Source organism: Propithecus coquereli, unplaced genomic scaffold, assembly GCF_000956105.1.
Source record: "Propithecus coquereli isolate 6110/MARCELLA unplaced genomic scaffold, Pcoq_1.0 Scaffold789, whole genome shotgun sequence".
Classification (NCBI taxonomy): domain Eukaryota; kingdom Metazoa; phylum Chordata; class Mammalia; order Primates; family Indriidae; genus Propithecus; species Propithecus coquereli.
The window spans coordinates 190,143-209,250 of NW_012154051.1; the positions used below are offsets into that span (position 1 = coordinate 190,143).

General features: G+C 58.8%; 1 protein-coding gene across 1 annotated transcript in view; it reads left to right on the forward strand.

Annotated features, from left to right (window-relative positions):
- Positions 1–19,108, forward strand: part of TESC (tescalcin) — a 45,355-nt gene that overhangs the window by 24,860 nt on the left and 1,387 nt on the right. Inside the window, exons 3-7 of the mRNA XM_012662889.1 lie at positions 8,167–8,247; positions 11,940–12,079; positions 13,425–13,486; positions 13,591–13,698; positions 17,123–17,174. Of these exons, the coding sequence (XP_012518343.1) occupies positions 8,167–8,247; positions 11,940–12,079; positions 13,425–13,486; positions 13,591–13,698; positions 17,123–17,174 (443 nt within the window). The remainder of the gene's footprint in view (positions 1–8,166; positions 8,248–11,939; positions 12,080–13,424; positions 13,487–13,590; positions 13,699–17,122; positions 17,175–19,108) is intronic.

Below are 19,108 nucleotides of genomic sequence, written 5' to 3' on the forward strand. Positions count from 1 at the left end.
GAGTGGACGAGACCCTGCAGAGGTAAACCTGCTAAAAGCTCGTAATTTCTGATAGTGGAGAAAATACAGTCGTGGCATCCTGCATTTTTTTCTTTCTCTAGTTGGGCCACTTAAGAGGTGAACATCTTAAATGGCCGTTTTTAACTTCCTGATGGCACCCTGGCAGGCTCACAGACTCCCAGAAATAGATGTCATGGAATACTTCGGACATAGCGATGCAGGCCATTTGGAGACTTGATTAGATAGAGCCACATTAGAAAATATTTTTAGACCCATCAAGCCATCGAATGTAGAGTGATTCCTGGGATCAGCGCAACCACAGACAGGCCTGGGGAAGATAAAAGGTCGCTGTGGCCGCGGTTAATGCCACCAAAGTGCAGAGCCGCGATCTGATAGGCCAGACACTGGGGCATCAGCAGAATGTCCCAAGTCTGGGTCCTGTTTGCCTTCCCCTTGCTTTGTCCCCTTAGAAGTTAGCGCGGGGGCACGTGTGTGAACAGAAGCCCTGGCCGCCATCAGCTGAGTGCTCACGTGTTTCGGGCACTGGTCTCGATGCTCCCTTGTGTGGTCTCAGGAACCCTTGGAGGGTCACACCATTTACACCCATTTTACAGGTTAAGAAACTGAGGCTGAAGCGGTTAAGATCTCACGGTAGGGCTGGGGTTCAAAAGCAAAGCTGGCTGTCCCAGAGCCATAGCCCCCAAACTGCTGCGATGACATCGTTTTTCTCCCAGAATTAAGTCCCTTTTTAACCCACTTTGCTTTGCACCTGTCTTAAATGTGAAAAAGTTTTTCAGAAGTACTGTACTTGCAAAATGAAGTTGTTGAGTCCTCCCTTTAAAGCTGCAGCTAGGAGGATGCCCGTTTATTCAAAAAGGAAGATGCACAGTGGCCTGTAACACTGCCCAGAAAAGACAGTGGCGCGAGGCAGCCGGGGCTGTCATGCCTGTCTAGGGGAAGGCGTGTGGGCAGATTGAGGAAGAGGCCACCGAGGAGTCGGTGTGGTGTGACAGGGCACAGAGATGGCCCCGAAGCAGGAAGCAGCTTTCTAAGTGGTCTTGGTTTTATTAGCAGGTGCTCCCGTTCGTTTTCACAGAGGTCCCTTTCCCAGGGCAGTGGATGCTGACACAGTCCTTGATTATAAACGAGCAGGAGATGAGGCCTGTCCTGCCAGGCTGGGGACTCCGTGGTGAGAGGGTGACACGCTCCCCCCCCTCCTGGGGGGCTTCCATGCTGGTCTGTGAGGGTTAGTCGGAGCCAGAGGGTGAACTAGCAGGTGAGCAAGTTCGTTCTGTGTCTCAAGAAATCCGATACGGGAAACAGGGTAGACAGGGCGTGTCCCTTGGGACCTCGGGGAGGAGAAGGGCCTAGGAGAGCTGGTCAGGGAAGGCGCCTCTGGGGAAGCCGCATTTGGGCCGAGCCTGGAATGGAGAGAGGAGGGGAGGGAGCTCCGGGCAGAGGCCGGAAGGGGGTTCTAGGTGAGGTCAGCCTGGCTGCTGAGTGCCCAGAGGACAGTCGGAGAGCGGGGGACAGATCAACCTCCCTTTTCGACAAGCAGAGAACAGTCCTTGAGCCCAGACCCTGGGACAGACCGAGAGGCATTTCATCCCAGTTTATTGCCCCAAAAAGGCCAGTTTCGGGCTTATTTTCCTTCCTCCTTCCCTACCTGCCCCCAAGTGCCCACTAGGCTGGCTGGACCGGCTTGGCCCTAAGGTGGCTCAGTACAGTGGTAGCTGTGGGGACAGGCTGTCTCTTGGTGGCCAGTGGTCCGGCGGTGCTGCCCCAGTGACCGCCGGGTGAGGGGGTTGCCCCTGCGGACTCCAGGGGCACGAACCTTCCACTCCTCCTGGAGCCTGCGCCCTGGGGGTTTTAAAATGTCCCCCTTGAGGCCTGAGAGACGCTCATAGTGCCAGACTACGCTAAGCATGGTGACGTTCGATCACCGTCACACGCCCATGAGTGGCAGCAATGGTGATCCCATTTTATAGGCCAGAATGTGAGGCCCAGAGAGGCAGAGCGACTGAGCCACAGTCACACAGCCGGTGGGGGCGCCTGGACGCCAGCGCTGTGGTCCCCCTGCCAGCTCGAACCGCCCTGTGCGCTTCCTCACTCTCACCACTTCCTTCCTCCGGGTCCTGCGTTCTTTAAAAAGAGAACCACCGGCCCGAGCAAGGGCGAGACCTATTTCTATAAAAACATAGAAACATTAGCCAGGCACGGTAGTGCGCCTGTAGACCCAGCTCCTCGGGGGGCCGAGGCAGGAGGAGTTCGAGGCTGCAGTGAGCCATGGTGACGCCACTGCACTGTACCCAGGACGACAGAGCGAGTCCCTGTCTCAAAGAGAGGGAGCCAGAGAGCTCTTCTTGGGCATCTGCTCCCGCCCAGCCCCAGCTTAGAAGCCCCATCAGGGACCCAGGAAGAGGACAGGACGAGCGTCCAGCCCACAAGGGAGGGACCAGACTAGAAAAAGAGCCAGCACTGAGGTCCAGGCTGGGCTCTTCCTCAGGCCTCATGATACGGGTTGGTTTCCCGCGGCTTCTGAGGCCCAGCCCAGCTGCAGGGTTCTCTTTGTGGGCGCTGAGCTTGGGCCCCCCCAGCCCCTGCGGGCTTATGGGCTTACGGGTCCCAAGCTTAGGACTCGGGCCGGAATTCCCGCTCCCTGCTCTGTGCCGGCCTCGAGGGCTGCCTGCCCAATGCCTTCCCCTTCTGCCCCCTCTCTGCACTCCCTGTTCAGCATTTGCTGTTTCCCACACCGGGGAAACTGAGGCCCCATGGGGACCCTTAAGGCAGAGACCACATCTCGTCTAGCACGTGTCTTCCCAGGCAGTGCCGGCTACTCCAAGTGCAGTCCCCGGGCTGGCAGCGGCCCCGTCGCCTGGGAGCGTGTTAGAGACGCGGGTCTCTCCCGGCCCTGCTGAGTCTGAGCCTGCGTCGTGACACGATGCCCAGGGGACCCGCGTGGGTGTGAGTGTTTGAGCACTGCTGGCCTCTTAAATTCTGAACGTTCCAAAGCGCCCGGAGTTGTCCAGATGCACCAGGCGGTTCTCCATCTGCAGGTCTTTGCACTAAAGAGTCTGGCGAGAAAGCCCTGGTTTCCTTTGCCCCTGGCAGATGCCTCTTTCAGAAACTGGGGCAGCGTCACCGAGCCCACTCCTCCCGGGCACACACTTTCTCACCCCGTCCCTGCCCCACGCCAGGCCCCTGCTTCTCCCTGACACCTGGCATTTGCTCATTACAGTGGAGTGACTCAGACACGAGCATCTGGGCACCTTCCACGCTCCAGGCACTGTTCTAGGTGCCGCAGAGGCGAGCGAGACAGGTACGATCCCCCCTGGGGCCCTAGTGGGGAGACACAGTAGAGACGGAAGCTGGAGCATCTCGGGCAGTGGCGGGTACTTTGCAGAGAAAAGGGATGGAGGCTGTAGGCGGCTGGTGTGAGTGGGAATGGGGTGCCAGGAAAGGCCACGTAGAAAGAGGGACATTTGAGCAGGGACCTGAAGGAGGGGAGGTTCTCAAGCCCATGCGACATTTGACAACGTCTGGAGAGGTGTTGGTTGTCGCAACCGGGGGAGAGGGTACCACCACATCCAGTGGGCAGAGGCCCCGGCACGGAGAGCCATCCAGCCCGAGTGCCCACAGTGCCCAGGCTGAGAGATGCTGCTTTAGGGAAAGGGCATTCTAGAAAGAAGGAACAGCATGTGTGAGAGCCCCGAGGCAGGGAACAGCAAAAATGTCCACGTGACCTGGGCAGAAGGAACAGGGGAAACTGAGGCAGCAGGGTCCCAGCTGGGCGGGGCCTGCAGGACACAGAGCAGCCTCCGAGGCTCGACTCGTGCTGGTCGAGCTGGGACGTCTTCAGCAGAGAAGCGACATTTTCATAGCATCTTCCCGTCGGTACCATGAGCCTGGGCACAGGACGGCCAGGGAGCAGGCCGTGGGGCGCCCAGGCGAGAGACGCGGGCTGGACTGGGGAGTTGGGGGCGTCGAGGAGGAAGGAGAGAGAAGTGGCGGGTCCTGGGTGGGTGGCAGTTACGTGAGTCTGGGGTTCAGGGGAGGGGGACGGAAGTGGGAGTTAACGTGCAGGTGACGCGTCAAGCCGTGCACATCTGTTTTAGTTCACGGACGACAGGACGTCCTTGCTGCGGCCCGCTCGCTCCTGGTGGGAAAGGGAGGTGGCAGGTTCAGGGACTGTCCCTGAGAACACACAGATCTGACGCTCGCCGGCCGCTGCTCCCGGGCCTGGCACTTCTTCACCACGACCTACGTCAGCATCATTCCTAGCAGCAAGAGGTGGCTTCACCTCTCTGCCTCAGTTTGCTCATCTGGAAAGTGGGGATAAGTACCTGCCTTACGTAGAGTTGTCGAGTTGTCGTGAGCCCTTAATAACAACGGAAAGCTCTTGAACACCTTGAGCATGTATATTGATAGGTTAGCTGCTGTTATTGTTAACATTATTTTAAACTTTGGAGCTCACTGTGCGAATGGCAGTTTGCTAAGTACCTTACGTGGACTTATTTAACTATCTGGTTAACCCCACGATGCTGCCTGGACATTCCCACGTTCCCCATTTGAGGCTCTGAGACGTGCTGGGCCCGCAGCCCCTCCCGCCATGAGACCCTGCGCCGCGCTCTCTGATACGGGAAGTGTCAGGTTTGCGACCCTGTCACAGATGAGGACACTGAGGCTCCGAGAGTCGTGGTGGGGGGAGGGGAGGTTCGGGTGTGGGTCTGGCAGGTCCCTGTGGAGGCAGAGTCAGGACAGCTGGGCTTCTGGGGCATCTGCACAGACCTTCCAGGAGTCGGGGCCAGCACTGGGGGGACCATGTCCCCCCAGCCAGGTCCCGCAGGTTGGGCATCTGCCTCGTTGCTGCCGGTGGGAGAACAGGCCTCTTTCGTGGGATTAATTTGTTCTCTGAACACACAGGGCAGGCTCTCGAGGGGGTTTCTTCCTTCCTACCTCCCAGGACGTTGGCCTCTGCTCTTCCCTGTCGGCCCCAGGCTGCAGGGTCTGGATGTCTGGGCCCTGGGCCTGGCTCCTGGCACAGGCTCAGGATGGACCAGAGGGGCAGCAAAGCCCTGCCCGTGGCCACTTCCCTTTAAACTGTACGACAACCCTGTGAGGTTCCTTTTTCCAGGAGGGGCAGACTGAGGCTCAGAATGGGCAAAGTCACTTGTCTCAGGTGGCAGGACAGGGTAGAAGCCAAGTCTGAGTCCAGAGGCTGTGCCCACCTCACAGATGAGAACACTGAGGCCGAGGAAGGGTTAGCAGTAGCCCAGACCCCCTTCAGCCAGTGCAGGCCAGAGAGGGCGTGGGGTCTCACGAACCGACCGTGGTGTGGCAGCGGCTCTTCTCCCTTCTCCCAAGTTCCCTCTCAAGCTCCACGCCGTCCCGTTCTCAGACTGGGATCTGGGCTTTGCAAACAGATCCCGATCAGCCGAGGAGACCAGGGCAGCAGGGCGTCGGGGGTAAGCGTGTGGCTGCGCTGTGCCCAGTTCCAATCTGACTCCCACACCGCGGCTGGGTGAGCTGGGCGGGTCACCCAACCTCTCTGTGCTGACCCTTTCGTGTTGGGAACAATTGGGGCCCTCCTAGGGTGTTACCCGGGGAAACAAGATTGCACAGGCCACGTCATTTGCACGGTTATTATGAGCTGTTATTGTCATCTGATAGTGGTTTTGTAGAATTGGATCGTCTCCCCCGGTAACCTTGACTCATCTGGGGCCCTGGTCTCTCTGTTCTGTCTCCTCTGGTCGCTAATGAGGAGAAGGGGGAGGACAGTGGCCGTGGGTGTGGTGTGTGTAGAAAAGAGTGCATGTCACATGGGGAGGGACTTTCTTCCTTGCCCCCCTCCCCCTAAGTGTGCTTAACCGTCATCCTGACTTCTAGCTACATTTGTTCATGTTGGCACTTTTGTTTATTGGAGACAGAGTCTCACTCCGTCACCCCAGGTAGAAAGCAGTGGCATTATCATAGCTCACTGCCACCTCAGACTCTTGGGCTTAGGCGATCCTCCTGCCTCAGCCACCCCAGTAGCTGGGACTACAGGCTCATGCCATCATGCCTGGCTAAGTTTTCTATTTTTAGTAGAGACAGGGTCTCACTCTTGCTCAGGCTGGTCTTGAACTCCTGAGCTCAAGCGATCCTCCTTTCTCAGCCTCCCAGAGTGCTAGGATCACAGGCATGAGCCACCGTGCCTGGCCTGTGTTGCCATTTCTTGTTCTTTATATAAATGGAGTCATAGTGCAGTGGCCCTTTTCTGTTGTTTGTTTGTTTTTTTTTTTTTTTAACAAACTTATTAGAAATTTTTAACAGCTTTTTAGGGATGTAATTCACATATTATGCAGTTTGTGGTCCATTTTGGAACACTACAGAAAGACACCCCGTACCCATTAGCCGTCACCCGTGTCCCCAGCCCCTGGAAACCACAGCTCCATTCTCTGTCTCTGTGGGTGTCTCTCCGCATGGCCTTGTGTGTCTGGCTTCTGTCACTCTGCATGATGTGTTCAAGGTCTATCTGTGCTGTGGCATGGATCAGAGCTTCATTCCTTTTTATGGCCAAAATGTATTCTGTTATTTTTTACGGCCAAAAAACACCCCATCTCTCTGGGCCGGCTGTCCCGAGTGTGTCCCCTTCCTCAGAACTGGGCTCTCGTGAATCCAAAATGGTGGCGTGCCCTGACGCCGGCTCCTGACTGTGGCCAGACTCCGGGGTGGGAGGGGCAGGAGCCTGCCCAGGAGGACGGGAGAGAACACACAGGGACCTGGGGATGGGGCCACGTCCTGCTTATGCCTGTCCGGGCCTCAGCCTGCCCATCTGTAAGGTGGAGGCAGGATGGGCCAGCGAGGTGTTCATGGAACCTTCCAGCTGGCACTCACTCCCCTCCCAGCACAGGTTCTGACTGTCCCACCCGTCGTGTCCCACCCTGGACAGTCTCATTCCTGGTAGCTGACGTCCTTCCGCCCTCCCCACCTGGACATGCTTCCTTGGTTCCCGGGATTGCCAGCCTGTGCCCTGGGTCCTTTCCAAGGCCACCGGCCACGGCAGTCCACAGAGCAGAGGAAAACGTGAGCAGGGAGCAGAGGACACGGCACGGCCTCCTGCGGCAGGTCGGGGGGTAGGGCAGGGGCCGAGGGTCACCAGCTCCCCCGCTGCCCAGCTGCAGCCTGGGGACCCAGCAGCACCTGTGCCAGCTGCAGGGCGCCCTTGTCTGAACTTGACCCCCCCTTGCCCCAAGCCAGGAGCTTTTTTTTTTTTTTTTTTTTTTTTATGTAACAGCTTTACTGAAATTCACATACCACACAACCGACCCATTAAAATGTGCAATTCGGTGCCCTTTAGTATATTTTGCAGAGTTACGCATCCAACACCACAAATAATTTTAGGACATTTTCATCACCCCAGAAGGAAACTCGCACCCTCAGCCAGCACCCCCGTTCCCGCTGCCGCAGCCCCTGACAGCCACAGTCTCCCTTCCGTGTCTGGCTTTACCGAATTCACGTAAACGGAATCGCTCGTTACGTGACCGTCTGCGTCTGGTGGCTTCGTTCAGCGCAGTGTTGGAGGTCTACCTGTGCTGTGGCAGGTGGCAGTACTGCAGTCCTTTTCCTGGCTAAAGACCATTCCACTGGGCACGCCATGTTGTATGTGTCCAGTTATTGGCTGACGTTGGAGTCGTTTCTGCCTTACGGCTGTCGTGATAAACGCTGCTACTTACAAAACGTGTGTGTGGGTTTTCATGTACTTGGGAGCGGAATTGCTGGGTGATGTATTTACTCTACGTTGGCCTTTGAGGACCTGCCGGACTGTGTCCCAGCGCTCTGGGCCAGCATCAGAGCGGCCAAAGCAGAGCTCCCCCAGCTGGGATCGGAGCCCCCAGGGTGGGGTGCAAATCCCGTGTGTCGACATTTTCCCGGAGATGAACGTCTCACACGTCTCCTGGATTCTCAAAAGCATCTTGAGCCTCCAAGTCTTCCCCGCTGTCGCCGGGCTGGAGGTTAGAGGAGGGGACGGGTGAATGGGGCGTATCCCGGCTCTGTCTCTAACGCCCACCGGGTCTTGTGAGGCCTGCGGAGGATCAAAAGTACAGCTCGATAGGTGACGAAAGTGCCCGCTGACATCTCTCTCTTCTCGTTCTTTTCTCGGTGTTTCTCGTCCTCGGAAACCAGCAAGGAGAACTTCAACAACGTCCCCGACCTGGAGCTCAACCCGATCCGATCCAAAATCGTTCGTGCCTTCTTTGACAACAGGTGGGCTCTTCTCGCTGACCTGCGGGTGGCAGGCGCCTTTGTCCTGCGTAACACTGCACAGTACTGACGTGCGCAGGACGGTCCTTTACGCTGATGCAGATAAGAGGGGCCGGGCCGGGTGGGGCTTATGGGGTTGGGGGCCGGGCAGTCGTGGATTCATAGCTGGGTGACTTTGGGCAGCTCCCTCGGGCTCTCTAGGCCTCTGTGTTAGTTATCTGCGTGGGAAATGACCCCCAAGCTTAGTTTGAAACAACAAACATTTACAATAAACAATAGTTTATTTGCAATAAACATTATCCCACCCTTTCTGTCAGTCAGGGACCCAGGTGCAAAGTAGCTGAGTGGGGGAGGTTCTCGGGCTCAGGGGCTCCGGGGCTCCGGCAGACTTCAGCCAAGGTGTCAGCTGGGGCTGAGGTCTCAGCTCAAGGCTCAGCTGGGGCAGGCTGTGCTTCCAGGCTCACTCTGGTGGCCGTGGCTGGTGACATCTTCTGGACCTCTCCACAGAGCTGCTCACGGCACCGCAGCTGGCATCCTCCAGAGCGAGGTGTCTGAACAGAACCCTGGGGTGGGGGGCGACCCAGTGGAAGCCACCATCTTTTTATAACTGAATCTTGGAAGTGATACCTTGTCCCTTTTGCTGTGTCTCTTCATTAGGAGTGAGTCAGTAAAGCTGGGAGGTGGCTCACGCCTGTAATCCTAGCACTCTGGGACACCGAGGATGGGGGATTGCTTGAAGCCAGGAGTTTGAGACTAGCCAGAGCAAGAGCGAGACTTCGCCTCTATAAAAAATAGAAAAAAATTAGCCGGGCGTGGTGGCGCACGCCTATGGTCCCAGCTGCTCAGGAGGCTGAGCCAGGAGGATTGCTTGAGCCCAGGAGCTGGAGGTTGCAGTGAGCTATGATGATGCCACTGCACTCTAGTCTGGACAACAGAGCGAGACCCTGCCTCCGAAACAAAGAAGTGAGTCACTAGGTCACCCCCCTCTTGGCAAGGAGGCAACACAGGAGTGTGACCCCCAGGAGGCGGCGGTTATTGGGGCCATCTTGGAGGGTGACAGCACCTGCCTCACCAGGCTGCTGGGAGCGTTCGCTGAGGGGTGCGTGCGTGGTAAAGTGCGAGGTGGCCATTGAGTTCACCGCCACGACTTACAAAGAGGCGGCGCACCTTGGCCAGCATCCCATTGGCTGTGGTGACAATACCAACGACCCTGCCTCCCGGGGACGCTGGGCCAGCCGGGAGGGAGCGTGGTCAAGTTGAACAGGGACATAAGGGAACTTCTGGGGTGGAGGAGGGGATTTCACAGGGACATATGTTTGTCCAAACACACGGTCTGTGCATTTTGTGGGATGTAATTTTTCCTTTAACAAAACCTGACCCTCCGTCTCTTGGCTGTCGGCTGTCACCTGTGGGAACTTGGATTCCGACTCAGGTCCGTCTGCCCCGGACAGACCAGGGATTGTGAGTTCAGCTCTCAGGGTGGGATCGGGTGTCTGCTGTGCTGTCCTCCATGAGCTGCTGCTCTTGAGGGGACGAAGTGTGGGAAAAGGGGCCTGAGACTCTTTGGGAACAGGTCTCGGGGGCATTTTGAGCAGGATCCGTGCCCACCTCCAGGGGCTCCCTCCCTTACAGGGTAACTGGCAAGGTAAGGAAGCAGAAAGTTGACTGAAAAGCAGGCACTGTTGCACAGAGAACGAAAGCTGCCTGTTGTCCCGCTGGGTCGCAGCTTAGGGTGCAGCGCCTGACTCCCAGCCTCTGATCTCGGCCTGGGTGCCCGTTTGAGAACTGGGAGTGGACAGCAGGTGTGTCTGGCTCCAGGCGCTTTGTCTGGGTTTCCAGACACGATGTTGGCCTGTGTGGACCTCCCAGGGACACGCGGAGGGGGAGAGACCCTCTTCCCCTGAATCGGCTCCCGATACTGAAGCAGCCCAGGTGTCGACCCTCCCTGACAAGGACACGTGTGTGCTCTGCCTTCCCTGGAGGCTATCACGTTCCCCCCCACCCCGCCCCCACGCTAATCTCGGTCCTCCCTGCCACAGCCTAAACCACTTGGGAAGGACACATGAGCCAACCGCAGGGACAAGTGCCTGCAGAGGAGCCCGATAAGCCCGGGGGCTATTTTTATGCTCTGCAAACTTGGTCTGTGCCACCGATGGCAAGAGCTTCGACACAGGTCTGTCGGGAGGAGCGGCAGGAGCTTCGCAGGATAGAATAGCAAAGGGGACGCCAGTGCAAATGCACCGAGACTGGGCTTCCTGGGTCCTGGGAAGGATCTTGTGTCACCCTGCAGATTGGGAGTCTCACGATCCACCTTCCCTAACCCACATTTGGGATCCCCCACTTTCTGAAAATCTACGAACCGTGAAGTGCAGTGGACGCTGCCAGCGGTATTTGTCGGGCACCGAAAGGGCGTGCACGGACCGCTAAAGAGAGAATTGCAGACACTCCTTTGTGCCGGGGCACAGCTGTGTCCTGCGTGGGACCCAAGTAAGATATCCACGCACCAGCCGTTAACTTAGTTGTCTCGGGACGCCCACAGTGCGGGGCCTCGGCACCCACAGCCTGCCAGCCCGATGGCAGCCTGTCCCCACGGCCATCAGACTCTCAGGGTCAAAGTCGTTAGTGATGAGGGTTTGGTGACGGTGCGTCAGGAGCTAGTATTTGGAGCGACCTCCCAGTGGTCTCCTCAACAGCTGCGTTTCTCTGCCGGGACCGAGCCGACGGCGTGTCGGCCCACCGGGCTCCCGCTCTGCGCCAGGCCCCATGCCGGGCGTGGGGCACACCTGGCGTGGCACACGCTCCCGGCGCCCCCTCTGGAAAGCAACTGAGAGGGACAACCTCCAGTCTGCCCCGATTGATTACAGAACTTTCAATTATTAACGCATCGTGTACTCGGGCAGTAAACAAAACACTCAGAGCTGCTTACAGCCGATCACTGGACTGAAATTTTGAAGCACTGATAGAGCAGGGCTTGACTGACGTTTTCGGTAAAAAGGCAAGAGAGGAGATGTTTAGGTTTCTCGGGTCACGTGGTCTCTGCTGAGCTGCGATACTCTGCCGCCATAGCGCGAAAGCACACGATGCGAAATGAGCATGCGTGGCTGTGTTCCAATAAAACTTCACTGATGGACACTGAAATTCGAATTTCGTGTAATTTTCACTTGTGAAATACTATTTATTCTTTTGATTTTTTTTTTTTTGGCAAATATTTTTCAACCATTTAATAACGTGAAAACTCTTTTTAGTTCATGGGCTGTATAAAAACAAGTGACAGGCCGGATTTGGCCCATGGGCCATAGCTGCCAACCCCTGAGCTTAAAGGATCAGGTGATGTGTACTTGGGTGAGTTACTGGATTATTTAGTGCCTCAGTTTCCCCATATGTGAGTGGTCACGCACCCATGTGTTCCTCCGTCCCAGCCTGAACCGACACTTATGCAATTGTCTGTCTCCTCCTAACCCCGCCGCCCCCCGACAGTGAGCGCTGTGAGGGCAGAGCAGGGCCGGGCTTAAAGCTCGTGGGGCCCCCAGTGTCCCCCACAGAGCAGGTTCTTGGGGAACAGGACTGAAGGCAAGAGCAGCCGTCGTGGGTGAAGCGTGGGCCCGGGAGGGCTGAGTTCTCACGAGCTGTCGGCAGCGAGGGGATGGGCTCCGGTTCTTCATCCGTTTCCGACACCCTCCTCGTTGCTCCCCTAGGAACCTGCGCAAGGGTCCCACCGGCCTGGCGGACGAGATCAACTTCGAGGACTTCCTGACCATCATGTCCTACTTCCGGCCCATCGACACCACCATGGGGGAGGAGCAGGTGGAGCTGTCCCGGAAGGAGAAGCTGAGATGTGCGTGTCCCGGGTCCCTGCGGGGTGCCCTGGCAGCCATGCGTGGGAGGGGGCAGTAGGAGGGGTCGGGGACACCAGCCCGCACCCCCCGCGAGGCTGCAGGGGCGTCTGTCCCCGTCTCGGACGAGCCTCAGCAGGGTGCGGTTTCCTGAGACTAGGAGGGGCCCGAGGGGTGGCTGGAAGAACGAGGCCCTTGGTTCCAGCAGCCCCGGGTTCGGGTTCAGCCCCCGCACCCAGCCATGTGACCTGGAACGCGGAAATGCCGATCATGGCTCGGGTCGCACAGACCTGTGGCATGCAGGGCGCGCTCAGGGCTGTGCTGTGGCCGGGTTCGTGGGCCCGGCCTCCACCGTGTCCTGGCTCTGGGGTGGGTTGTAGCTGTGGTCCTGGCCAGCCGTCAGCACAGGGTCCCAGTGGTGGCCCAAGTGGCATCTCCTCCCTCCTCCGTGGACTCTCCCGTGACTCCGACACCCCTGCTCGCCCCACGCGGGTGGAGGCTGGGCCTTCTCATCAGGGGACCGTAAACGTGCTCCTGGCTACGTTCGGCTCCGGGACGTGCACGGGGGGGCTGGAGGGAACAGCCCGGGCAGCTGTTCCAAGGCCCTGGTTTCTCAGCCATTGTCGGGGCGTCCAGGCAAACGCCTTAGCTCCCGTGAGCTTCGACAGCCCGTCTGGGAAGGAGTCCCCGGTCTCCCAGGGTGGTGTGAGGATGAGGGGGAAAGGACTGTGGCGCGCCCTGCATGCCCGGGCGTCTGGTCCGCGCTCGACAAATGCCAAGGCGGAGGGTTGGGAGAGCTCCAGCTCCTGAGGTCACCTCCCCTCTGGCTCCTGGCCACCAGTTGCTGACAGCACGGCAGTGAGCGTGAAGGAGCCAGAGGAGATGCTAATGCCGGGCCGGGGCATGGGCATCAAAGTGTGACCTGTCCTGGGCAGCGATGGTGGCACCCACTGGGTCTGTCTGGAGTGACATTTTGAAGTAGCACCCATTTGGCTGTTAATGACGCTTACTGGTCACATCCACGCTCACGGTGTACCAGGCCATTGCTGGGCCCTATCTCCACCCGCTCTAGCTCCCAGCCCTTGCAAGACCACGAGGGTTTTAAACATGGTGGTTATTCCCATTTCGAAGATGGGGAAACTGAGGCTCAGAAGTTAGGTCACTTGTCCAAGGTCATGTGCTAGGAAGTGGTGTGTCTGGCCCCACGGCTGTGCCCCTGACCCCATGGCTTTGGCATTGAGGTTTCGTTACTGGTAGTTTTCGCTCAGATTAGTGTAGATGTCAGGGTGGGGAAGCAGGGCCCTGGCCTCGCCTGACCGAGCCTCCCTCTCTCCCCGGCCGCCCCAGTTCTGTTCCACATGTACGACTCGGACAGCGACGGCCGCATCACCCTGGAAGAATATCGAAATGTAAAGTATGCTCCTCCGCCCCACCCTGGGCTCCTGGTGCCTGCCCCGCCCTGCGACCCTGATGGAAGCCTGAGGTCACCCTTTGTGTCTGCCCCGCCCGCCAGGTAGTCGAGGAGCTGCTCTCAGGGAACCCCCACATCGAGAAGGAGTCCGCCCGCTCCATCGCCGACGGGGCCATGATGGAGGCGGCCAGCGTGTGCGTGGGGCAGATGGTGAGTGGCCCCCGCTGGCTGTTTCTGGAAGGCCCCCGAGGGCAGGGCCAGATGCGTCCTGCTCCCTGCTCTAACAGGGGCCCGTGGAGCCCAGAAACCTCTCCTGGTTTTTCCTGTCCCCCCGGAGACCATAGGCCCCAGCCCCCGAGAGCTGGGTGACACCAGAAGCAGGGCTGAAGGCCTCCAGGCTTTGGGGTCCAGGAGCCCCCACTGTGCAGCCTCCCGGGCCCCGTCAGCGCTCACGGGCAGCACCTGGCGCCGGGCCTGGCCAGCAGACAGTGCAGGCTCCAGTTAATTAGCTCATTTCTTACCAGTGACTCAGAGGCAGCATTCGGCCCTGGGGCCAGGATGAGCAGGGAGCAGGGAGTTCTTCTGGGCTGGGGAGAACTCCAGTCTAGGGCCTGGTCGAGGCACTGAGGTGGGGGTTGCATGTAAATGAGACAGGAGAGAGGGGCTTAGTCCTCTCTTGTACATCGTTTCGTAAATTTTAGCCTCAGTTTTATAGGTGGGGAAACTGAGGCACAGAGAACATAAAGAATTTTCTGGACCTGATCTTTCCTGTGCTGGGTGGACTCCTTCTTGTATAGCTGGGTGCAGCCCTGCCAGGCCCCCACCCAGTGACTCTAAGCCCTGGGGACCACTCAGGTGGGCAGGTGAGCATCTCGATGTCAGCTTTGTCCCCCAAGGGCTAGGTGGCCCCTCTGCCGCTCGTGTGTTCGAAGTGGCCGCGTCTCTAGACACCTGTGTGGCTTTGTGTTCACCGCAGCCGGGGCAGAGGGGTGTTTTCATGCCAGATCCTGCTCTCTGTGCCCCAAGCCTGTCGTTGGGGGACACTATAGGCCACCCGCCCAGGCCTGCCCCTGGGGGCTGGGTCTGCGGTCATGCCCTTGGCATGTATTTTATCTGTCTGCTCCTCCAGCCGCAGGGTGGGGGGAGGCCTCTGGCTTTGGTGAAACCACCCACTCAGCAAAGTAGCCGCCGCAGGAGGGCTGGAGACCTCGGTGGGGAGAGCAGGGATCTCCCGCGGGGTTGCTGGGCCACGTTCCCATTTGATTTAATTACACTCCCCTCCTTCAAATTGCTCCCTGTCCCACTCCAGTTTCAATTGGTGGCAGTTTTCGTAATTTGCTGTAGTAAAATTGTTGGCAGCTGGCAGCTGCTGATCTGCATAAAATGCCCGCAGCCTCCCGAGCGTCTGGGGGAGCCCGGCCTCCCGCCGTGGGTCCTGCTGCCCCCGGGCCCTGGAGCCGGGAGGGAAGGCAGCGCCACCCCGAGCGCTCACCTGCCCGCCTGCCTTTATCGTGTGTTTTCTGGTGCAAACGTCGCCCAGATCGGCGCAGACCCAGCCCCCAGCCGTGTGCGCAGCCCGGGCTGCAGCCGTGGCGGTTCCGTACCATCGGGCCTCTGAGGACGCTCAGCACCTCTGACCGCGCTGCCAGAGACAAACGACCCATCGTCCCCACTGTAATGGACTTGCAAAGGCAGTTATCGACTGGGGCCGCCGTTTGTCTTCGGGTGCTTTCTCTGGGGGCCGCGCTCTGTGGGCACGATTGGGGGTGGCTCGAGGATGGGGCCTCCTTGCTGGGGTTCCAGCCCCAGAAGCTTCTCCTGCCCCCCCACCCCGCCCTCCATCCTCCAGCCCCTGTCTCTGGCCGGAGGTTGGGGGCCTTGTCTGTAATTAGGTTCCCCAGCCTTGGGGACTGGGCTGGCCTGGCAAGGGGGAGGACAGCCACTTCTCTCTGTGCTCACCAGTGGGAACAGAGGGAGGAAGAGAACCCTTAGGGACAGTGGTGGCCTACGCCAGCTGAGAGCTGGTGTTTTTTATAGAATTCTCTTAGAAAGTGCAAAAAGAGGGTGCAAAGTCCTGCCACCAGAAACAGCCCTCACTGACTTGGAGCCAGCTCGATGGTCCTGCTAGACCGGCACCCCCCCTCTGGGGCCCCGCAGTGGCCTCATCTGCAAAATGGGAGTGAGAACAGAGCCTGCCTCGTGGCCGGTCGTGAGGTTGGCATCAGACAGTATTAAATGTTAACAACTGACCAGCCTGAGCAAGAGCGAGACCCCAGCTCTAAAAACAATAAGGAAAATTAGCCAGGCGTGGTGTCACGAGCCTGTAGTCCCAGCTACTCGGGAGGCTGAGGCAGGAGGATCACTTGAGCCCAGGAGTTTGAGGTTGCTGTGAGCTATGATGATGCCACTGTACTCTAGCCCAGACGACAGAGCAAGATCCTGTCTCCAAAAAAAAAAGAAAAAAAAGGTAACAGCATCTGGAAAGCACTGAGACGTGCCTGGCTCATAGCGAGCGCCGAGAGGGGCCCACTGTTGTCTCCTCAAATGCACGTCCTCGAATCGCAGGCCCAGAGTGCGCCCCGAGCGCTCCTGCCGTCCTCCCTCCAGCCCTGGTTTGCTTCCCTGAAGGGAACCGCCCTTGGTGGGGTTTTTCCCTCCATGTGCTAGCGTACACAGGTTCATCTTTTATTTTTGATTTATGCAAAATGGGATCAGACTGAGGTGGCTTTTCTTCATCTCCGTACAACCCCCACGTGTCCACAGGCAGACGGCAGGGGGCTGGTCATCGGTCTGGGAGAACGTTTGCACACACAGGATCTGCAGACATCTTTGCTCCCTGTCGGATGTTTTGTTTGTTTCTTTTTCCGCTGTGTACACATCTCGGAGCCTTTTCCATAGCAACATATGTAGATCGACCCCTCCTCAAAGGCTGCGTGTAGTCAGTGGTGCGGACGGCCAAGGTTGTGCGGCTGGCTGAACGCTTGGGATGTCACAGAGGGTGCTGCGGGGTGAGGTATTTGAAGACTCGGTCGTAGGATCCTGAGCGTGTCAGTGAAAGGGACAGGGGCCCCTCAAACGGTCCCCCATGTCCCCTGAGCAGGAAGCACACAGGTGGAGACTGTCACCATTAAATGCATACAACAGGGGGAGGCTCCTGGCACAGAGGAAGTGGCCTCGTGGTGGCCAAGCTCTGGCCCCACCTTCCTGGCAGCCAGAGGCTGTCACGGTGACTCATGGGGCCCCAGGGGTGGACCACACAGGCCCTTTATCCACTTGCCCCTTTCCCTAGTGACCCGGGAGCTCGGATCAGCCTGGAACAGTTCTTATCGGTGCAGGGCCTGGGGGTGGCAGGAGTCGTCTTCGGTGGCCCGGCTGTCGGGAGGGAGAGCCCTGTGCCTCTGTCCCCCACTTCAGATTCTCCCTGGGGGGCCTGGGGATAGGGAGGGGCCCTGGAGAGCCGATACAGGTCTCCCACCCACCCTCAAGCCGGTACTGGCCTCATGCTGGCGGCGAATGATCCAGAATGTTCCCCCTTTGTCGCGATTCCACCTAAACAGCCCCGGCCATTTGTGTGTTCCGGGTGTGGGGGCGAGGACCTGGCCGCTCACTCTCTGCCGTGTGCTCTCGCCCGCAGGAGCCTGACCAGGTGTACGAGGGGATCACCTTCGAGGACTTCCTGAAGGTGGGTGTGGGGGCCTGAGTGCGGGGCTGGGGGAGCCTCGGCACCCCAGGGAGCCCGCCGGTCAGGAGGAGACGTGGCTCGTTTCCCGCGGCGAGGGACGAGCTGCCCGTGTGACCGGCACTCGGTGGGAAGGGTCAGCCTGGGCGTGGCCTTTGAGAACCCTTTGAGCTGGTTTCCCCTCTGTATGGAAAGGGTCACATTCACGTGGGGTCGGAACAGTTGAAGCAGCACGAAAGGGAACACAAGGGAAAATCTATTCCTCTCCCACCTGGGATCCCGCTGTCCCTTCTTAGAGGTCATCCCTGAGGACAGTTGGAACAGAGAGTCCAGAAACCTTCCACATCTGTGCACCTGGCAGCGTTTTCCAGGGGCAGCAAGGTGGCCGAGTGCGCCTGTGCCCCGAGCGGGCCGAGACCTCGGGGTGGGCTGAGGTCCAGCTGGGCTTGCTCCTGGAGTCTGCTCCGCTGAGCTGGCCGGTCACCTGCCGACAGTCGGACGTGGCACGGGAGGAGAGGCAGGCTGCACCGCCCCACCACGACGGAACGGCTGGGAGGGGGCCGCTGGGGTCAGGGGTCGGCAGCTGCCTTTGCCTACTCAGATGCCCCACCCCAGGCAGGGCGGAACGATGGGGAGAGGCCAGAGTTTGCACGTGTGCCCCAGGGTCACCCTGGCGGGCGCTGCTTAACCAAAACAACAGCACAAGGAACTGAAAGACTGGAGGCAGCAGGGGGGCAGGGAGGGGGGGACTAGTGCTCCCCAAGCCCATCCCTGTACCCCTGGGGGTCTTTCGTGACCAGCCGGCCCCTCCCCTTCCGGGGCCCTCGCTGACCGTGTGGCCTGGCATTTAGCAGAAAGCAACCTGGGTGTCCAGGTATCTTTCCCTGAGGACGTCTCTCCCTCCCAGCAAGGGTCAGAGCTGCCCGACGGGAGCCGGACCTGTTCTCTCTGCCTCCCTCGTGACACCCAGAACAGGCGCAGGAGACCAGGAGTACCTGGGGGACTTTGGGCCATGTGACAGTGGCCAGAAATACCCCAAGGCTGCCCGGGTGCCCATGGGGCTCTGACTCCCCCGTTCCCAGCCTCACGGCTGTCCCTGGAGATGCTGAGAGTGACAGCTTGAGAGTTTGATGTTCTTACATAAACGGGGAGGCAGTGAGAAGTCACCCACCTGCCGTGTCCCTCCGTTCCTGTTGGCACCCCCCCGTCTCTCCATCTGTGGCCCCCGCAGGCCCCGGGTTGCCAAGGAGCTGGCGGGCACAGGGGAGTGAGGGGGCTTTGTGGTGTGGGCAAACAGCTGTGGAGCCCAGACACCTACTAGGGCCTGGCCAGGATGGATTGTAATGGCAGTGCCAGCACCGGGTACCGGGCCACGGACATGAGCTTTGGGCAGCAGTCACCTTTTTGGGGCAGGAGTTTGTCTAGAACACGGGTGACCCCTTACCCCCGGGAGGTCGCAAAGACCAAACCGTGGTGATGTTTTCGTTAACAATGATGGCCTAACGAAGCCTTCCAGCTGCGCAGGCCCGACAGTGTACAGAACGCTGTAAACTGTGGACAAGCAGGATCCCGTTGGAGCCCCCCAACGTTCTGTGAAGCGGGCAGCACAGGCGGGGGGGGGTCCCCGCATTGTACTGACATGACAAAAAGGGGCCGTAATGGGGTTACGTAATTTGCATGAAAATCGCAGAGCCCGGAGTGGTGGGTGAGACGCGGATGACTCGGAGCTAAGAGCTCGGATTCGGTACTTAATAATAACTCGCTGTGACAATCTCAGAAAGAATCCAAATGTCAGAGCCAAATTAACCAGCAAAAGGACAGATGGAAGTGTTTCTTCCTCGCTTAGCTCAGTGTTGAAACACAGCCCTCTGGTTTTCACCTGCCTGGAGCATCTCAGCTGGTGGCAGAAGAGGGTGGGCGGGTGGGTGCGTGGGTGGGGAC